This window comes from Branchiostoma belcheri, unplaced genomic scaffold (assembly GCF_001625305.1).
Source record: "Branchiostoma belcheri isolate BF01 breed outbred unplaced genomic scaffold, Haploidv18h27 scaffold6, whole genome shotgun sequence".
NCBI classification, from domain to species: domain Eukaryota; kingdom Metazoa; phylum Chordata; class Leptocardii; order Amphioxiformes; family Branchiostomatidae; genus Branchiostoma; species Branchiostoma belcheri.
In genome coordinates, this window is record NW_017804242.1 from 6,752,315 (window position 1) to 6,770,669 (window position 18,355).

An 18,355-nucleotide genomic window follows, 5' to 3' on the forward strand; every position below is an offset into this window, starting at 1 on the left:
TAACTTGATTAACACCTGCACAGAGCATTTCCACCTGCACAGAGCATTTCTTGCTGATTGGCTGTTGGGATTTAACTTGATTAACACCTGCACAGAGCATTTCCATACTGACAGTATGTCTTTATTCAAGTGTTTTGGTAGGTATTTCAAGCTTTTCTGCTCCAGCATTGGAATGCGGGGCATGAACGTTTTTTATTTATTTTGAAAATCAATAGTTTGCATTATGCAATTAAAAATCCTAACCAATAAAGTAGGGAATAGCTATCCAACTGTTGTTTTAGTTGTATGTTACTTCATATTATAGTTATATCAATGTAAATCATTGTTTTCCCTTGTGTTTCTCATTCTTTCCCTGCCATGTCGTAAAATGTGGTGAACCCATCGCTGTATTTGCTCCAAAGCAAATATTGGCCTTTCTAGTTTTTAACGGTATTGCTCAATGCAAGGCCAATTATATTTGGCCACTTCTAGGCATAGAGCTAGAGGTACTTAAGGGAGTATATTGTAGCTATGTCAGAAGATGGCGGTGGACCTTTGTTTTGAAGCTTTGTGGATTGTAATCGGACGGAAAGCAGCTGTTTGGAAGAGAGTTCTATAATTTTGCAGTCCGGGGAAAGAAGCTGTTGTTGTAATATGACTTGGAGACAGGTATGTTAACGGTGTATTGATGAGAACTGGAAGAGAACCTAGTGGCACGCTGAAAGGTTCTGAGTGGCGGAACAAGAAGTGCAAGTTCTCCTGAACATCGACCGTGAAAGTATCTGTAGAAGAGGGATAGAGATGCGAAAAGTTCATTCATTCATTATCTAATATGAACTTTGCATTCTTTCCTTCTCCCTACCAGTCCATGCCGACGTTGCCCGTCATGATGTCTTTGCTAGCCTCGTTCATCTCCGCCATCACGGTGTTGGCAGCCCCGGCAGAGGTGTACAGAAACGGCACCATGTACTGGAACTTCGCGGTGTCGGGGTCCTTAAGTATGGTGTTGGTAGCGAGACTATTCGTGCCGACTTTCTACAACCTGGGGCTGACAAGCACGTATGAGGTTTGTAGAGCTATAAATACAGCACGTGATCGTTAACGTTTACTTATTATACCCGGACGGAAGTATTGTTTAGGTTGGCGCGAATTTATGGTAGGTTTGTATGTTTGGGTTCCGGAGTGAGCGGGCGGAGACTGAGGTTCGCTTGATTGACACGGTTTAACACTGGGCGCAAGGATTGTGGTCGCCAGGAATGTACGAAACAAAGCAATGTGTAATTGCGGAGAAAATTTCGTCAGATGATCGTACGAACAGTACATGATATAATTCATTCACGCAAATTATATTCACTTCCCAGAAGTATGAAATCTCTGATTTGTTGTTCAGAAATCACTGTGATACTGAATTGTGCCAAGTAGTTGAAATGATTCAGCTGAATGAAAAATGAAAAAAATCGCTGCTTTATAGATTATTATTATTATGGACTTTATTTGCAAAAGAAAATAACTTTTTCTCAATCTTTCCTTTTGATGTCCATGACCAGTACCTGGAAATCCGGTTCTCCAAGGCTGTCCGTTTACTCTGCACCGTCCTCTTCGTCATCAACATGGTCAGTATGTCACTTAGTGAAAAATTTTATTTTAGGAAAATAATGCTTTCGATCTTTAATTTTATTATAATAAAGCACACGTATCAGCCAGAATAGATGCTTTCAATGGAAACAATTAGTAACATCATTCTGTTGTTGACACTGAGTCGATTTTATTTTCCCCCTGTAGCTAGTGTACATGGGACTTGTTCTGTACACGCCGTCCCTGGCTCTTAATGCAGGTGAGTACAGATCTACAAATATCGTAAACTCACGAACAGAGGAGACCAATCTTGGCTATCCATTAGAAGCTCGACCAATAATAGCATAGCAATTAGCGGTTCGACCAATGAGAAAGTGGACCAATGTTTTTTTTTGTATCTAAGTTAGTATCTTTTTTATTTCGACACAAGACAGTCACTTGTATGAGTAGGATTGTTCAAGATCCCCCGTGACGTTGGTATTGAAAAAAATGGATCATACAGAGCGCTAAACCCATGTCATTCGTATGAAACTTTCCTGTATTGTTGACGTTTTTTTAAATTCCCGTTTGTTTCAAGTAACTGGCCTGACGCTCTGGGGAGCCGTGCTAGGAATGGGCCTGGTCTGCACGTTCTATACCGCCTTGGTGAGTGACGTGTTCCTAAAGCAGCTTCAGGTGTCAGACACACACTATGGCCGTGTCTATACGGAATCACCCAAGGCGGTTTACATGTGGTTTACCCCGAAGCCGGTTTCAAGTGGCTCCATCTGAACGCTCCGAAATCACATTGAAAGCGCCTCGATCCCAAGCCACTTCTAGAGGTGGTTTCGAATCGGTTTCCCCGCATCGCGATTTGCGTCTGAACGCAATGTGATTTCAATGTGACTTCGCCTGGTCATGGATTACGGGGTGATATTTCTTTATTCATATGCAATACCAACTTTTACGTGGCAGCAACCTAAAGAGCAGTAATGGTCAAATAATGTGTCCGTTGTAGGGCGAGCTTCACCGCCTCTGGCGGGACCACGTCGGTATTCGGCCGAGATACGCTGGGAGGGGGGCATCAGCAAGCAGGTCGTTGACCTTTGACATTAATAACACGCCACCTTGCGTGTTATCATCATACAGCAATAAATGTAGCTCAAGCGTATCGTGTTCGGACACGGTTTCACAGGTGTGTGTGGCACGTGGACCAGATGTGAGGAATGTGAGTTACCCGAATCGCGGTTTGGGTGATTCCGTTTAGACACGGCCTATACGAGCGAGCGATGTTTTTGTTTACTTCATATTAATGTAGATGCAAATGATTTGAAGACGTATGCAAATTATTGGCAGGCAAGTCAGCCAACCGGTACCCGCTTTTTGACAGTTTGCCGCTCACTGGCCGTGATGTCATGGCAATCGCTCGTATACAATGGCTCTAAAGCTAGTAAACTAATTACAATTCTCAGCCAATCAGGACCCACCTCACCAATTACTTCCAGCCAATCAGCACCCACATTACCAATTAGTTCCAGCCAATCAGCACCCACTGTTAGAAATCGCCTACTCTGTGTTTGTATCACCGTGGCCGTGACATGTACGCTGTGTGGTTGGTTCATCAAGTTGATATCTTTTTTTTATTATTATTTGCAATTCAATATGGATAAGACATAGTGATGAGGTACACTAGCTATAGCTAATTTTAACCTCACCACCAGACATACAGGTATACAGTGACAAAATACATGACAAAAAACAACAGAGAACAGCAAATGGATGGAAATGGATCATTAAATGGTAAGGAAGAACATGTTTTGTAGGCTATGTAGGAGTTAATCTAATACAAACCGTTTAGTATCAATAACGTAAGGATGGGTGATTGTCAAAATGTTACAGTTAGTTTGTATCTGGGTGTAAATTGGGTGATCCTCTAAGTATATGTTACAGAAGAATTGTTCAGACATGTTATGTGCATATCTTTCACCCCCAGGGCGGTATGAAGGCTGTGATGTGGACAGACACGTTCCAGGTAGTTGTGATGGTGGCGGGGTTCCTGGCCGTCATCATCCAGGGGACTATAGAGGCAGGGGGACCTGGTCGGGTCTGGGAAATCAACCGTCGGAGAGACAGACTGGAGTTCTTCAAGTAAGAAGTGAAATCGATTTGAGGATTGCATTGGAGAGTCCGCGGGGTGAATTTTTCAATCGCATGTTCCGACACACTAACTTTTCGGATGTTTAACCCGATTTCTGAGCGCCCACTCACTTTGGAACCCACACATACAAACGCCACTCTAAACAATACTTCCCGTCCTATGCACAAGTATATTATTCGTGCTACATTTGCAGTGTTGCTTGTTTTTTGTCCCCTCTTCTCATTATTTTCGTAGGAGGTCACGAGTAAATATTTCCCTTTAAGCCTGTATCACCCCCATCTAATTAAGGTTTAGTCAACAAATATATTAAGGCCACACCGATTTAATTTTATGGATGACATCCTCTGAAGACCCCCAAACTAGTGCGCGCGGGCGAAAAAAATAAAAATCCGGCCAAAAATAAAAATGCTACAAACCTGGTATTGTGAATTTGGCGCATTACATAGCGACGTATACGACAGGCCGACACATGCTGGATTTTTGCGGAATATATGAATCGACACTGCTGTACGTATGTACTGAGTTCTTGAGTCTTGGAGCTTCGGTAGCCTGGCTGCCGTCAACCACAGTTATCACCACCATGCACTACCCAGGCCTAAAGCCAGGCCAGAGCCTCGGAATACGTGATCTTTTTTTTTTTTTTTTTGAGATCGGGCGAAAATTAATGCGCGCGCGGATGTCATCCATAGAATTAAATCGGTGTGGCCTAATTTGAATGATAGGCTCTGTGAACTCTGTAAAAATAACTGTATAGAAGATGAAAAACATTTTGTCCTGGAATGCCCATTGTACAGAGATCTACGCCTCTCTCTTTTTAACAATATCAAACTGGGCCAGAGATTTACAAAGTTAACAAATGACGAACTGTTCACATGCATAATGTCATCGTCTAAACACCTGGTGATTGAGAAACTCTGTGAATTCGTGTACGCATGTTTTAAGAGGAGAGAAGAAACTAGTAAGCTATTGTAAGCTCTAGAGTTAGATGAAGTATAGTATACAGTAGCTGTTTGTTTTGTTTTTCTTCTTATACAACGCCCTATGTTCTAGTACTAGTAAGTAGCATCACCCAGTATGTTATATCATCCAATGCATTTAGCCCGGAAGGGCATGAATATGCAATAAACATCATTGTCATTGTCATTAATAAAGTAAAAATTAAGCATGATGGAAAGCTAATCAGTGTTTGTTTTTCCTTTCTTCCTCTTTCGTTGATACGTCTGAAGTTTTGACCCAGACCCGACTGTCCGCCACACGACGTGGAACATCCTGGTGGGAGGGGCGTTCTTCAGGTGCGCCATGTACGCCGTGAACCAGGCTCAGGTGCAGAGGTACCTGTGCTGCCCGTCCATCAAAAAGGCACAACTGTGAGTACAGCCGTAGTGTTCAATTTGGCAAAAGCGTTTACATAATAAGTAACGAGCTAAAAGCCTCTTAGATGGAGGTCTGAGCCCTCTGTCCTCCTCAAGGTTGGACAAGTCAAGCCCTAATAGTTAAAACGCCATTGCTATACACTAGTACAATGTAAATACATATGTTTTTATGGGAGTGGTAGCTCACTAGTTAGTACAACTATTACATGGCTGTTGGTTTAGGTTAGTTCTCACACCCGTTAATGTGCAAACAACATTACAGTTTAGGGCTTAGAGATTTGTTTGAAACTGGAGTTTGACACCGCGGATTTTTAATTGTCATTACTGTAGCAAACTTCTTCATTCACAACCACTTGTTTAACAACAACCGACATTTCGATGACTGCCTGTCATCTTCATCAGGGCAATTATGACTGGTTCACAATGCACTGGAGCTAGGTTGTACTGGTGACAATGCGGTCCCAAACGGCATGTAATTGTGGTATACATAGATATCGTCACAACATAGTGAGATATGCGGTTCCAAATGTGTTACAGAGCCCTCTACTGGAACATGCCGGGACTGATAGTCTTCATCTTCTTCGCCGTTCTGAGTGGGATGGTGATGTACGCACGGTACTATGACTGCGACCCGAAGACTATGGGATACATTAGCAGCTCAGATCAGGTAGGCTGTCAACTGTCTTTACGCCAAAAAGCAGTTACTCAAGCAACTGGATATGATTTTTGAAATGGTCAGACGTTTCAGGTAGTATCCACTAGCTTTCGTCAGTTTATAAATATTTTATAAACCTGCATTTCTCCTCTGGTCTCTCTGTCACTGACAAAAGCTAGTGGATACCAGCTGAAACGTCTGACCGTTTCCAAAACCATATCCAGTTGCTTGAGTAACTGTTTTTTGGCGTATCTTATTACCTGGATGTCTAACCTTCATCGACGTGTCAGCAGTCTTTGTTCTGGAAAACGTTTCGTCGGGTTGGTGGTATTTTAATGGTTGAAGAGGAAGTTTTATACACAAACACGAGATGTTTTGGTAGTCATTTTGTTTTAAATAATGTCAGTATTTCTCCAAAGGTAAAAAAGGATCGCCGAAAAAAAATGTTGAGCCGATCGTCACATGGTTGGGGACGGGGGACGACACCGACTTCAAGCCGCTATTGTTTCTTCTTCCTCTTCTTCTCCAAACTAATAAGGTCAATGACCTGAACCAGACGTCTGTCACCATGGTTACTAGTCTTGGGTTACATCATGTTGCAATTTTAGGCAATTTTTTAGGAGGAGGGACTTAGATGTCTGTCACTATCTGAATTTGTTTGAGGAATAATTGACAGAGCAAAACATATGCGAAGCTAAAGATTATGTAGCCTGACTAAATCTGCGCTCCTAGCGGCCGGCCCGGTATTACACGGAGCGCAGATTTAGTCAGGCTAAAGATTGTGCATTTGCTTTGCAAATGTTTTCTTTCTTGTATTGAAAATGTGCTCGTTCTTACAGATGATGCCGTACTTTGTGATGGACATCCTGAGCCAGTTCCCCGGCATGCCTGGTCTCTTCACGGCCTGTGTGTTCAGCGCGGCTCTCAGCACGATGGACTCGGGACTAAACGCGCTGGCCGCCGTGGCACTGGAGGACTTCGTCAAGCCCTGCTTTCCTAACCTCAGCGACGAGAAATACACGTGGATTTCCAAGGCTCTAGGTGCGTACACCAACAGCTTACTACAGTATAAATAGTTGTATATGTACAATACTTATCGTGCGTACAGCAATCTGTGGACTCATTGGCCAAGTATATGGAGGAGAGGGCTGCTTCGGTGTTGTATATTGAATTGAATTGAATTTTTTATGTGTCGCCCATAGAAAAAAGCCATACAAACAGAGAAAGAGCTCATGATACGTTACAATTGTGCATCGAAGTCCAGTCTTTTATTGCCTTCGTCGAGAAGGCTATGAAATCACTTTGCTGCAGTGTGGGAGACTATGCGGCATAACTCTTGAAGGCATTGTTCGTTGTTCATGATTTTTGGTAGGCAGGTTACCGTTGGGAGACCAAGGTCAAGTTAAAAAATGAGCCTCGTGGGGGCCTACGTTACTGCAGTCACACCACCCAACCAGCTATTCCAAAATATGCCCCCAGACATCATTGCTTGTTTCTATTTTCACAGCTATGGTTTCTGGTCTGTTCATGATTTTGGCAGGCAGGTTACCGTTGGAGAGACCAAGGTCAAGTTAAAAAATGAGCCTTGTGGGGGGTCCCTACGTCACTGCAGTCACACCACCCAACCAGTTATTCCAAAATTGGTCCCCGGACATCATTTTTTGTTTTTATTTTCACAGCCATTGTTTTTGGGCTGTTCATGATTTTTGGCAGGCAGGTTACCGTTAGGTAGACCAATGTCAAGTTCAAAAATGAGCCTCGTGGGGGTCCCTACGTCACTGCAGTTACACCACCCAATTCAACCAGCTATTCTAAATTTGTCCCCTGAACATCATATTGCTTGTTTTTATTTCACAGCCATGGTTTTTGGCCTGCTGACGATCCTGATGGCGTTTATCGCCTCCAACATGGGCCCGGTGTTCTCAGCAGTCATCAGTCTGTTCGGGATGATCGGAGGACCGATTCTTGGGATCTTCGTGCTCGGGATGATGTTTCCGTGTGCCAACAAATGGGTGAGTATACTGCACAAAATCCTATCTTTATTTTTAATTTTATTAATTATAATTAAGCACGTTTTAAAGCTTGCGTAAAGATATTTATGCGGTAAGGGAAGAAACGCGTTGTTTTAAGGTGTGCTTTAAGAACAGATTTTTGTAGTCCTTTTGTATTGAGAACCGTGCTTTATCCACAACAATGCTCAGACACGCATACGGTTCTGGATATAGTCCACGCGTATCCAGAATCGATTCTGTAGCCTAGATCCTAATTATAGCCCATTTAGGTATAGGCATAGATAGATACGGTTCTGAATAGGGTGTTTTGAAACGCTCTACAACGACATGTACGTACGTGTAGCCAACATTAAAATTACCGGTAAGAAAAAAAAACACATTTTGAGTTCATTGAAACATGCTGACCACAATGCCCTGCCTTCTAGCCGTCTAGCAACCATTGAAATTAAACTCCTCGCATATTTAGATCGTGTCTTCCTCATTTTAATCATCAAGCTTGATTATGTGAGCTGATTTTTTAAACACTTCCCACACCAACAGGGAGGTCTGGTAGGCCTTTTGTTCAGCCTTGTCATCACCCTGTGGATCGGAATGGGTCAGATCGTGTGGCCGATGTCCAGGCAGGCACCGCCGATCTCCATCGAAGGATGTCCCGCTGATCTGCCCGCTAACGTCACGGCAAACTTCACCGGCAGCCCCGCCACGCTCACGACCACGGCTCGGTACAACATCACCACTCCGGCTGGAGATGCAGTCAATCAGTAGTATGTAACAATTGATATATCCTAATCGAATTGGTCACATGTTTGCCCGAAATAATAGTGCCTCCGGTAGTGCCAAACTTTGGCTCATTCTCAATGACTACTATCTACAATTCCAGAAATATGCTACTACACATACATACATACAAACATACAGTACATGCATCCATGCTTAATCCATGCTTATGAAGCATATAAAAACTTTCATTCACTCATTCATTCATTCAACAGACTCAGCGGTTCTAACTCCATTGGATTAAGAATCGGTGGAAAAGATATAGTGGTCAACTATCCTACATTGAACTTGAGTTGATAAAGTGGGATTGGATAACGTTGGCTTTTGTTATCTGTTTGTATTTATATTTGAATTTTTGTTAAGTGGCACTGGCAAAATAAGTTGAGTGCAGCAACTCTTTGTCTTCATCTTAGTTGTTGTTTTGAATTTAAATTTAAAGAAAAAGGTTGAGAGGATCTAGAAGGAACACAATTCAACAAGGTAACCAATTATTTGAGTCCCACATCGTCATCGCTGTTTAAAAGCCTTTCTTGTTTCCCCATGCCAGCCCCCCTGAAGCAGCGCTGTACGAACTGTCGTACATCTACCTCGGAGCGGTGGCCACGCTCAGCTGTGTCATTGTGGGACTCTTAGTGAGCTTCGTAACTGGTACGTGAACAAGGTTACATCTTATACCTTAGATGATGTATTTTATTCCAACTGAAGTACAAATTATGCAAAACAGGATCTAATTTGCATAATTAATGGGGACATTTTAAAAATCAGCTACATTCCATGATAGGGCTATTTAGCTCGTGACATATGTACTTGACAAAGAAACATTGAAATACTGATCATGTAAATGAGAGCTAATTTGCATAATTAATGAGACAATGTTATAATTCCATAGTAGTGGTAACTACCTGGAATGTTAAACTCGCTTGGGGCATTTGAATGTTGTAAGTGAAGGTGAACATCATTAAACATATCTGCAAATTATGGCCTCATTTGCATAATTAACGAATAAATGGCCTTCTTTGTTCAGAAAAGATTGGTATTGGGTGGAGAATATAATTCATGCAAATGATCTTATTCATGGGGAATAATTGATCAGTCATAAAGGTCATCATTTGGCGAAGGTCGTGGAACTCTAGTATTTCAGGATGACTCCAGTAAAGATCAGAATTTTTGGGTCATTGTTGTACATTTCATGAAGGAAGTAGCTTTTCTACTGGCCGAACAGTCGTTAATAGATACAAGCAATGACTACACTCCCATTGGTAAAGAAACTATCTTTATTGGCTTAGTGTTGGCCATTACAAAAATATGATATCCTAAAACTCTAATTAACAATAATTTGAGGGTCAATTCCTCTTTCACTAAACAATTTACGGTACATCTATACAAATTGGACAAACAACTTTGCTGTTAACACACAGTGCAAAGGAAAGCACAGCAGTATTTCTAACCAATTCTGGGGTATAGCGTAGTAGTAAGATTTGCCCGAGTGTTCCTACAGTTTATCAATCCTCTTTCTAATGTCGTCCTGTTGCAGTTTGTCACCTGTCTCAATGGCGATGGCCATAGCTGATTGGTACTGGGATTTGGCCAGGTCCTTCTTTCCCAGTTTCTTGTAAGATAGAGCTATGTTTTTAAGTGCTGTTGTCTGTGATTTCTTGTCTCTATCCTCTTGTCTCATCTTGAGGTGGTTTTGATACATGGCCAGGGCTTTGTCATACTCCTTGAGCTCAAAGTGGGCCCTCCCGAGTCTATCGTAAGCCAGTCCCTCTTCATGCCTGTCCTTCAACCGCCTGGATAGTGCAAGGTGCTGTTGATAATACTGGATTGCTGTACGTTGGGAGTGGACTTGTTCTCTGAACATCTCACCTATCTGGAAACTAGCATTCATCTGTTTACGCTGCTCCTCTGCATTTTGTGATGCTACAGTGCTCTCTAGATACTGTACCATTGGTGCACGGTCCACATTGGAATGAGTTTTTCCTTGTGCACCCTGGTCTACGTCTTCACGTATCTTCGAGGCTTTCTGTAATAACCTCAAACCTGCATCATGCTCCCCCATTTCGAAATGAGCCATTCCCAATCTCTCGCAAGCCACTCCCTCGTGATGCTTGTCCTTCAACTGCCTGGCTAATGGCAGAGCCTCATCGTAGTACTGGATGGCTGCACGTGGAGAGTGGAGTTTATATTTGTGCAGGTCACCCATCATGAAGTAAAAATTCATCTGTCCATGTTGATCTAGTGTCTGCTGTGCCATCTGTAAGGCCGTATTAAGATGAGATGCTGCAAGGTCCAGATTACCCTGTAAACTGCATGTAATACCTATTGTCGTGTGTATTTCTATCTGCTCTTTCTTCTCTCCGTCCTCTTGCCTAATCTTTAGGGCCTTTTGCAAACACTCCAGGGATGCCCCATACTCCCCCATAGCACAATGGACCAGTCCAAGTCTGTTGCAAGCCAATCCCTCTCCACGCCTGTCCTTCAACCGCCTGGCTAGTGCAAGAGCCTGTTTATAATACCGAATGGCTGTACGTGGGGAGTGGAGTTGTTCACTGTGCATCTCACCAATTTCGAAGCAAACCGTCATCTGGCCATGTTGATCTCCTGTCTGCTGTGCCATCTGTAGGGCCGTGTTGAAGTGGGATGTTGCTAGGTCCAGTTTACCCAGTCGCATGTATACATTACCCACATTAATGTGTGCTGCTATCTGCCCTTCTTTGTTGTCATCCTCTTCGACAATTTGCAGTTGCTTTTGACCCCACTCCAGAGCTGCACCATACTCACCCATCTCATAATGGATCTGTCCAAGTCTGTTGCAAGCCAATCCCTCCTGGTCCTTTAACCGCCTGGCTAGTGCAAGAGCCTGTTTATAATGCTGGATGGCTGTACGTGGGGAGTGGAGTTGTTCACTGTGCATCTCACCCATCTTAAAGTAAACCTTCATCTGTCCATGTTGATCTCCTGTCTGCTGTGCCAGCTGTAGGGCTGTGTTGAAGTGGGATGTTGCAAGGTCCAGTTTACCCAGTAACCTGTATACATCACCCACATTTGCGTATGTTGTTATCTGTACTCTCTTGTTTCCATCCACTTTGCTCATCTCAAGGCTCTTCTGATGCCACTCCAAAGCTGCGTCATTATTCTGCTTGTCCGAACAAGCACGTCCCAGCCTGTTGTAAGCCGCCATCTCTGCGTCCTTCCTACCCAAGTCTCTGGCCAGTGCCAACACCTCTGTGTAGTACCTGTGTGAGACCTCTGGTTCCTCTAGCTGTTCTCTGTGTAAGTCACCCAGCATGCAGTAAATATCCATCTGTTCAGTCTTGTTTCCTGTCTCCATGGCAACAGCCAAGGCTGATTCATAGTTAGTTTTTGCATCTGACACTTGACCTGATAGTGCCAATGATGAGGCCAGGTTTTTGTAAGCGATGCAAACATCAGTTTCATTCCCTGCATCTACTCTATAGATAGCCAGAGCCTTTTTATGGTTTGTAAAGGCTTCAGCTTGGAGACCTAATATATCACATGTTACGCCTAGTCTGCTGTAGGCCTTGGCTTGTTTTGTGTCTTCTGACAGTGCCTGAGAACACTCTAACATGTTCTGGTAATACTGCAGAGCTGACTGTGGGTTGCGTAGTTTTGTCCTGTAAAGATCTCCTATCTGACAGTACAGGTCAAACTGTTTTCCCTTGTCTCTCAGTACTGTAGGCTTGTTTAGTTCAGCAAGGAGAGTCTCCAGTGTACCCTGGACGTCACCCTCGCCTACAGGTCCGAGAAAGAACCTTTTAGTGCCTTTAGGCCTTTCCAATTTCATGGAAGGAATAAATTGTACTGGATTTTTTCATCTTTAGATATAGAGCAAATAACATGCAAAAACAAAACATTGACTTTTCAACAGTGTAATAGAGGCGACAACATTGATCTTTCATCAGCAAAATTCAGCATAAACAAAATTAGTCGAAAATGTGCAAAAGACGACTACAGCTGCCCTATTACATTTTGCATGTGCAATCCACGTGTGCCACAATATCCGAGGGATACAAACTAACCCTAACGTCTGCCCATTGTAGAATCTTCTTTAGATTATTGCAAACTTTAAAATAGTAACTTGTGATATTGTAACAAAATTGATTCGGATCCGAGTATAAGTCGCAACAAGTAGCTTTCACAATACTGCCAACTGTGAATCAGTGTAACAAATAACATATGCATGGTAAAAGTCATGAGCATGCTATCTATTGAAGAGGTTCATCAGTAACGTAAAATATCATTTAGTAGAATATTCCTCAATCAGTGACTGTTTTGAAAGGTAGAAACACGTATCTCCAAATTTTCGATGTCCTCTGTACATCTTGATCACGGAGGGACCTAGTCTCGCGAGAGCACGAGACTATGCCGAGACTTGTGTAGATCTTCTGGCGTCCCCGCCTCCTTGCGGAGTAGATCCGCACAAGTCTCGACCTAGTCTCGTGTTCGCGAGACTAGGTCACTCCGTGATCAAGATCGATGTACAGTGGACATCGAAAATTTTGATTGAGGAATATTCTACTAAATGAGCTTGCTAGTATTAAATCCTCTTACCTGTGGGTGAGTCGGGTCTGCTGAGTCCTGATCCTGGAGTGCCTGTCACATAGCCAGATGAGTCAGAGCTTATGGAGGAAGTCCTCTTTCGTCGAGGTCCCATCAGTCGTTCCAGTTCCTTGATGTCCAGTGAGACCAGTTCTGACATCACCTGTGGACCCTCCGTGTCACCAATGGTCTGATCTTCTGTGGATTTATAATGTTTTCTATGAGTACTGTAAAATCTATGGATTTAAATTCACATTTCGACACTTCGAAGCAGCGAAACATTCAGATTTACAATTTTGTTTTACCATTTGTTTGTAGTTAGCAAACTTTCATAGCATGAAAGTTCATCTGTGTTCCCTGTCTGTGTTGGTGCAAGTCAGAGACGGGGGCGACACAAGTTATCTGGCACGTATGACCCGCTACTACGGTCACGTATCTCTGACGTCACGTTCCAAGAGTAGAATTTTGGATGAGTCCCAATTCATTGTAGTGTTGGCAGTTAAAGTCTTTATTTCATAATTTTATCTATCATAATGATTATTAATATGACAAAGTTAATCCTCAAATCTCTTTTACCTGTTGTTTCCTGAGCTGGTATAACTGACGCCCCAGCAGGTTTGAGGACAGAGTTGATCTCCCCGACCTCCGTGTCTTCTGGTGTTTCCTCGGGTGTGCTGGCTGTTTGGACAGAATGGTGATTCATTAGATGGTTTGGTTTATTGAAGTTGCAACAGTGCAATACACATGGGAGACAGGCAGCTGTTGCTGGTGTTGTGTCCCACACATAAAAACAAACACAGGACAGACCATACTCATTTTAACCTGGGTTAATTGGGGAAAGTCGTGTTAAGTACCTTTCCCAATGGCACAAGATTGGTGGCATGTCAGGACTCGAACCCGGGACCTCTTGGTTCCGAGTCGAGCACTCTGCCGTTGCGCCACGTGCACGACCCCACGTTAGACATCCCAGATTAGCCGGTAGAAGGACCAGTCAATGTTGCATTAGACAGTGAGACATCGTAATCGGATAGCGATTTATACTTAGTGTGTTTTTGTTTACATCATGATCCACTATATCATATTTAATGTAATTATTCGAATAAACGTTGTGACTGGTTTGTCATATGTTACATGTACCTGCTATCTGAAGATTGCCTAGTTTGTTGAGAAGATCATCGTCTCCATCGTCCCTCTGTGTAGGTAGTGGCACTTTGTGGAGGTGTTGCTCAGGCACTTTCTTCTGATCCAGATGGAGAACGTCCAACACGCTGCTAGTGGTGTAGGTGTGTGGCTGATAGAGGGGGTACTCCAGAGGTAGTCTTGGCATGAGCGGGCCTTTGAACAGCAAGTGTTCGGAGCGTGTTCAGAAATTGTCACAGATAATAGTCACATAAAGGTAAAACCCCCATCAATCTTTCGCCATTTTGTCTGTTTGATGGTTCAGTATGTCAGTAATGAAAGCCGGCGACACCCCTATCTTAGATTTAGTACAGTTACTAAAGGTATCATCCTGAAATCGAAATATCACGTACGCATTTCAATGGACCTTCAAAAATCTAAGTGGGGTCGTGTGGCGTAACGGTAAAGTGTTCGGCTCAGACCCAATAGGTCCCGGATTTGAATCCTGCCAGAAGCCACCGAACTTGTGCCCTTGGGAGTGATTCAAACCTTACCAAACAAAACCTACAGTAGGAGAATCAAAGTTCCAATATACCTTTTCCTTCGGTAGCAGGTGAGGTGAGGATGTAGATCAGGGCCTTCCTGAAGTCCTCTGCGTTGATGGTTGACTTCACAGAGACGTTCTCAGCACAGAGTTGCTGTAAGGTTTCCTCTCTGATCAAACTACCAACCATCAGGTCATTGAGTTTTCCACTTTTGTACATGAACCAGAGTTGACCCAAGCCGCCCAAGTCTGTACATTGCGTGTAGAAGACCAGGCTGCCTGTCTTGACATCTGTAACATTCACGCCTTTGATTCCTTCCAGTTGCCTGATAGCTTCCGCAGTGTCGAGTAGGTCTTCCACTGTTTTGATTTCTGGTTTTATCTGCTCTAGCAGACCGAGAGTTTCGTCTGTGAAAGTTGTGATGTCGAGAGTGACAAAAGCCTTCTTTGCCGAAGCATAGCTTAGCAGTTCCTTGGGGGTTTTGACGGTTGGCTTCACCTGTGCAAGTATCTCTACCACGATGGGCAGTGGAGGAGGTATATCTAGAGTACAAAGATGGTAAACAAGGTTAGATGCATCGCATACAAGGTACTTTCTGTTTGAAAGCATTCAACAGGTTAGCATTTTGTTAACTGAGTTGGTGCTATACGAGCTCTACAGCTTGTAGATCAAGTCAAATAAGTCAAATGTTACCCGTTATAATGTATCATATGCACGCTGATGAAACTTACCTCGTTTTGTGCGTTTCCGGCCTCCAACATTCTCCCATAAAGTATCCGTGCCTCTCTTTCTTGACTGGATTTGAGCTGGCTGCTGTGCAACGTTCCCAGCTGCAAAGTGTCCAACATTTGGCACTAGAAGGAGGTATACGTTTAGCAGATTGATAATATGCATTCAGCACATCGTTAAGTATTTTTACAGTGTTAAGCATGCACAAACAACAGGAATGTATGTGCCATGTCATCTTTTACAAATCGATGACAATCAAAACCAATCATCAAATTTGGTAATCATAATCATTATTAAAGTTTAAGATGCTCAACAGTGTTCATTATATGGAAATCCGTTCCTTTTACATAACTTCTATTAGTTTATTCTTTTGTTCAAATCAGTAAGGATGTTATTAGATGAGATAAGATATAAAACAAAGATGTACTCACCTGCATCTGTACAAGCTTTGACGAACTGCTGATGAGATTCTTCCCAGTACTTTGAGGACAGAAGCTTCTTCTTACACCTTGCTGCTGTTTCAAACTCTGTCCTGTTGTGCTTTAGCATTCTCTCGATGCTGCGAGCTAGACATTTCACAGTGACACCTTCCTCATGTTCATCCATATCAACAATGGAATGATGCAGCTCATCTACATGTTCCTGGATGAAGTCTGCCAGCCCAGACTTGCTTGATACAAGAACAGGGACGCCTGCTGCGATGGCCTCCAGGCCGACCAGTCCGAACGGTTCAGCACGAGAAGGCATCAGGACCAGGTGGGCCTGCATCATCTCTTTACAGATGTCCTTCTGTGAGCCGTATGGGAGGAGGGTTATCTGTAGGTTTGCTGACTTACGGTGCTTTAGGATTGCCTTGCGTGTTTCAATGACATCTTTGTCAACTCCCATGACACGAAACTTAACTTTCATCTTCTCTGCTACAAGGCTCAGGGATTCAACAGAAAGGTCATATCCCTTCAGTTTTTCAACACCCTTCACCCTACCGATGGACAGGACCACCAGTGTCTCTGTGTTCTTGTATTCAGCTTCTGCATCTTCAAAGATCTTGGAAGGTCTCGGAACAAACTTGACATGCTGAGGCCTCTTGCTGGCAGGTATTGCTCTGAACTGGTTCTCAAAGTGATCAAATATCTTGTTTCCAAGAGAAAAGACCACGTCAGCTTCTTGTGCATCTTCAAGGATGGAGTCTTCCTTCTTCCCGATGCCCATGGCCTTCTCATCTCCCTTGTAGTACTCGGTGTCTTCTGGTATGTCAGTGGTTAAGAGGACGATTCTTGCATCAGATGCAGAGTAACGTTCCTGTTTGATCCTCACCGCAGCCCTACTTGTGACGTCTGAGTGACCTACGATGCTTCTGACCTTTTGGGGAAGATTTTGGTATTTGGATAGGTGGTCAAATGTCAGCCAATTTGGTGATGGGTCAGTCCGACTAGGATCATCTGGGTCAAGTGTAGGCAGCAGTAGTTCTATCCCATCGCGTTTTGCATTCTGGATGTCCTCTTCATTCGCTTTTAAAACTGTCATGAGCACAGGTATGTCTGATTCGCGTTCCCTGAGTATGTCTACCACCTGCTGGTTTAAGGGGGAGGTTTCATCCTGAGATGAGCCATACTCAGTATGGACCAATAGCACCGCGGGGTTTTCTGTAAAGGAAAACAAAAATGACCGTGGCTTGATTATTGGCGTGGCCATTGAAAACAATTTGATTTGATTTGATTTATTTAAATTTTGCAACAGTGCAATACACGTGGGACACAGACAGCTGTTGCTGGTAGTGTGTACCACGCATAGAAACAAATAGTTAAGTGGGGAAAGTCGTGTTAAGTGCCTTTCCCATAATGCACAAGGTCGGTGGCATGTCAGGACTCGAACCCGGGACCTCTTGGTTCCGAGTTGAGCACTGTGCCGTTAATTTCGCCACACGACCCCAAGAAAACAAATCATTTGCACAATGTCGTGATAACCAAGCCACTTATCATGGGAATATCAGCAACAGCTGTAGCTATAACAGGAAATTGAAATTGAATTAAAGGAATTACATTTTGTTGCGTATAGATTGTTTCATTTGTCGTTTGTAGTTTTGTTATTATTATTTGTGTCAGTTCAAATATTTGTTAACAGTTTTGTTACTTCAATTTCCATTGATTGGAAAGTACCTCAATTATTACTTTAATTTCAGAATATTATTTCTATTATTCGACGTCTGATCTCCAATGCACTTTTATTTCTCTATGCTGATTTTGTTTCAAGTTTGTCATAATTTCAGCATAATTTGTATGTTTTATTTATTATCATTATTGCTAAAAGTAATTATTATTATTATTGTCATTTTATTTTATGTGGATGGACTCCAAGAAGAATAGTATGGAGTTTACCATACTAATGGAGATCTCAATAAACAAACAATTCACGCCACATTTTAGTTCTACAACTTTAAATTTGTTTTGTTGATTTGACAACTTACTCATATAATATCTAGGCTAATTAGTTTGATCTTTCTTTATTTGTTCAGATAGATGTTTTGTATTATTTAATTTAGTTCTTCGAATCGTTTTTGTTTATTTCCTGCTATTTTGTATTCTGCGTTCTGGTTCATTTAGTAATAAGGGTAATTTATCTTTTAACCTTGTAGTATTGGGGAGGGCCAAAGATAAACCACCAGGTTTTCGGCCCACACATGCATGTATACTTATCTTTCAATTGTTACGTTTTGTTTTATTTGTAAGTGCAAAACAACAAAGAAACAAATAAAGAAACAAAATTTAGTAGCATTGACTTACCCATGGTTGTCCTGGGACATCAATTGATAATCGAACTCATGGCGTCCTGATGTACTGCTGGTAAGGTAAGACGTACACTGGATGATAGGTAACAAANATGATGTTAGTGTGTGT

General features: G+C 42.7%; 1 protein-coding gene across 1 annotated transcript in view; it reads left to right on the forward strand.

The window, feature by feature from the left end:
* Window positions 1-842: 842 nt before the first annotated feature.
* LOC109482498 (sodium-coupled monocarboxylate transporter 1-like) overlaps window positions 843-18,355 on the forward strand; it is a 21,171-nt gene continuing 3,658 nt past the window's right edge. The window contains exons 1-11 of the mRNA XM_019785221.1: window positions 843-1,045; window positions 1,527-1,592; window positions 1,762-1,813; window positions 2,132-2,199; window positions 3,527-3,681; window positions 4,918-5,058; window positions 5,602-5,731; window positions 6,559-6,760; window positions 7,577-7,731; window positions 8,272-8,495; window positions 9,056-9,156. Of these exons, the coding sequence (XP_019640780.1) occupies window positions 848-1,045; window positions 1,527-1,592; window positions 1,762-1,813; window positions 2,132-2,199; window positions 3,527-3,681; window positions 4,918-5,058; window positions 5,602-5,731; window positions 6,559-6,760; window positions 7,577-7,731; window positions 8,272-8,495; window positions 9,056-9,156 (1,492 nt within the window). The 5' untranslated portion in view covers window positions 843-847. The remainder of the gene's footprint in view (window positions 1,046-1,526; window positions 1,593-1,761; window positions 1,814-2,131; window positions 2,200-3,526; window positions 3,682-4,917; window positions 5,059-5,601; window positions 5,732-6,558; window positions 6,761-7,576; window positions 7,732-8,271; window positions 8,496-9,055; window positions 9,157-18,355) is intronic.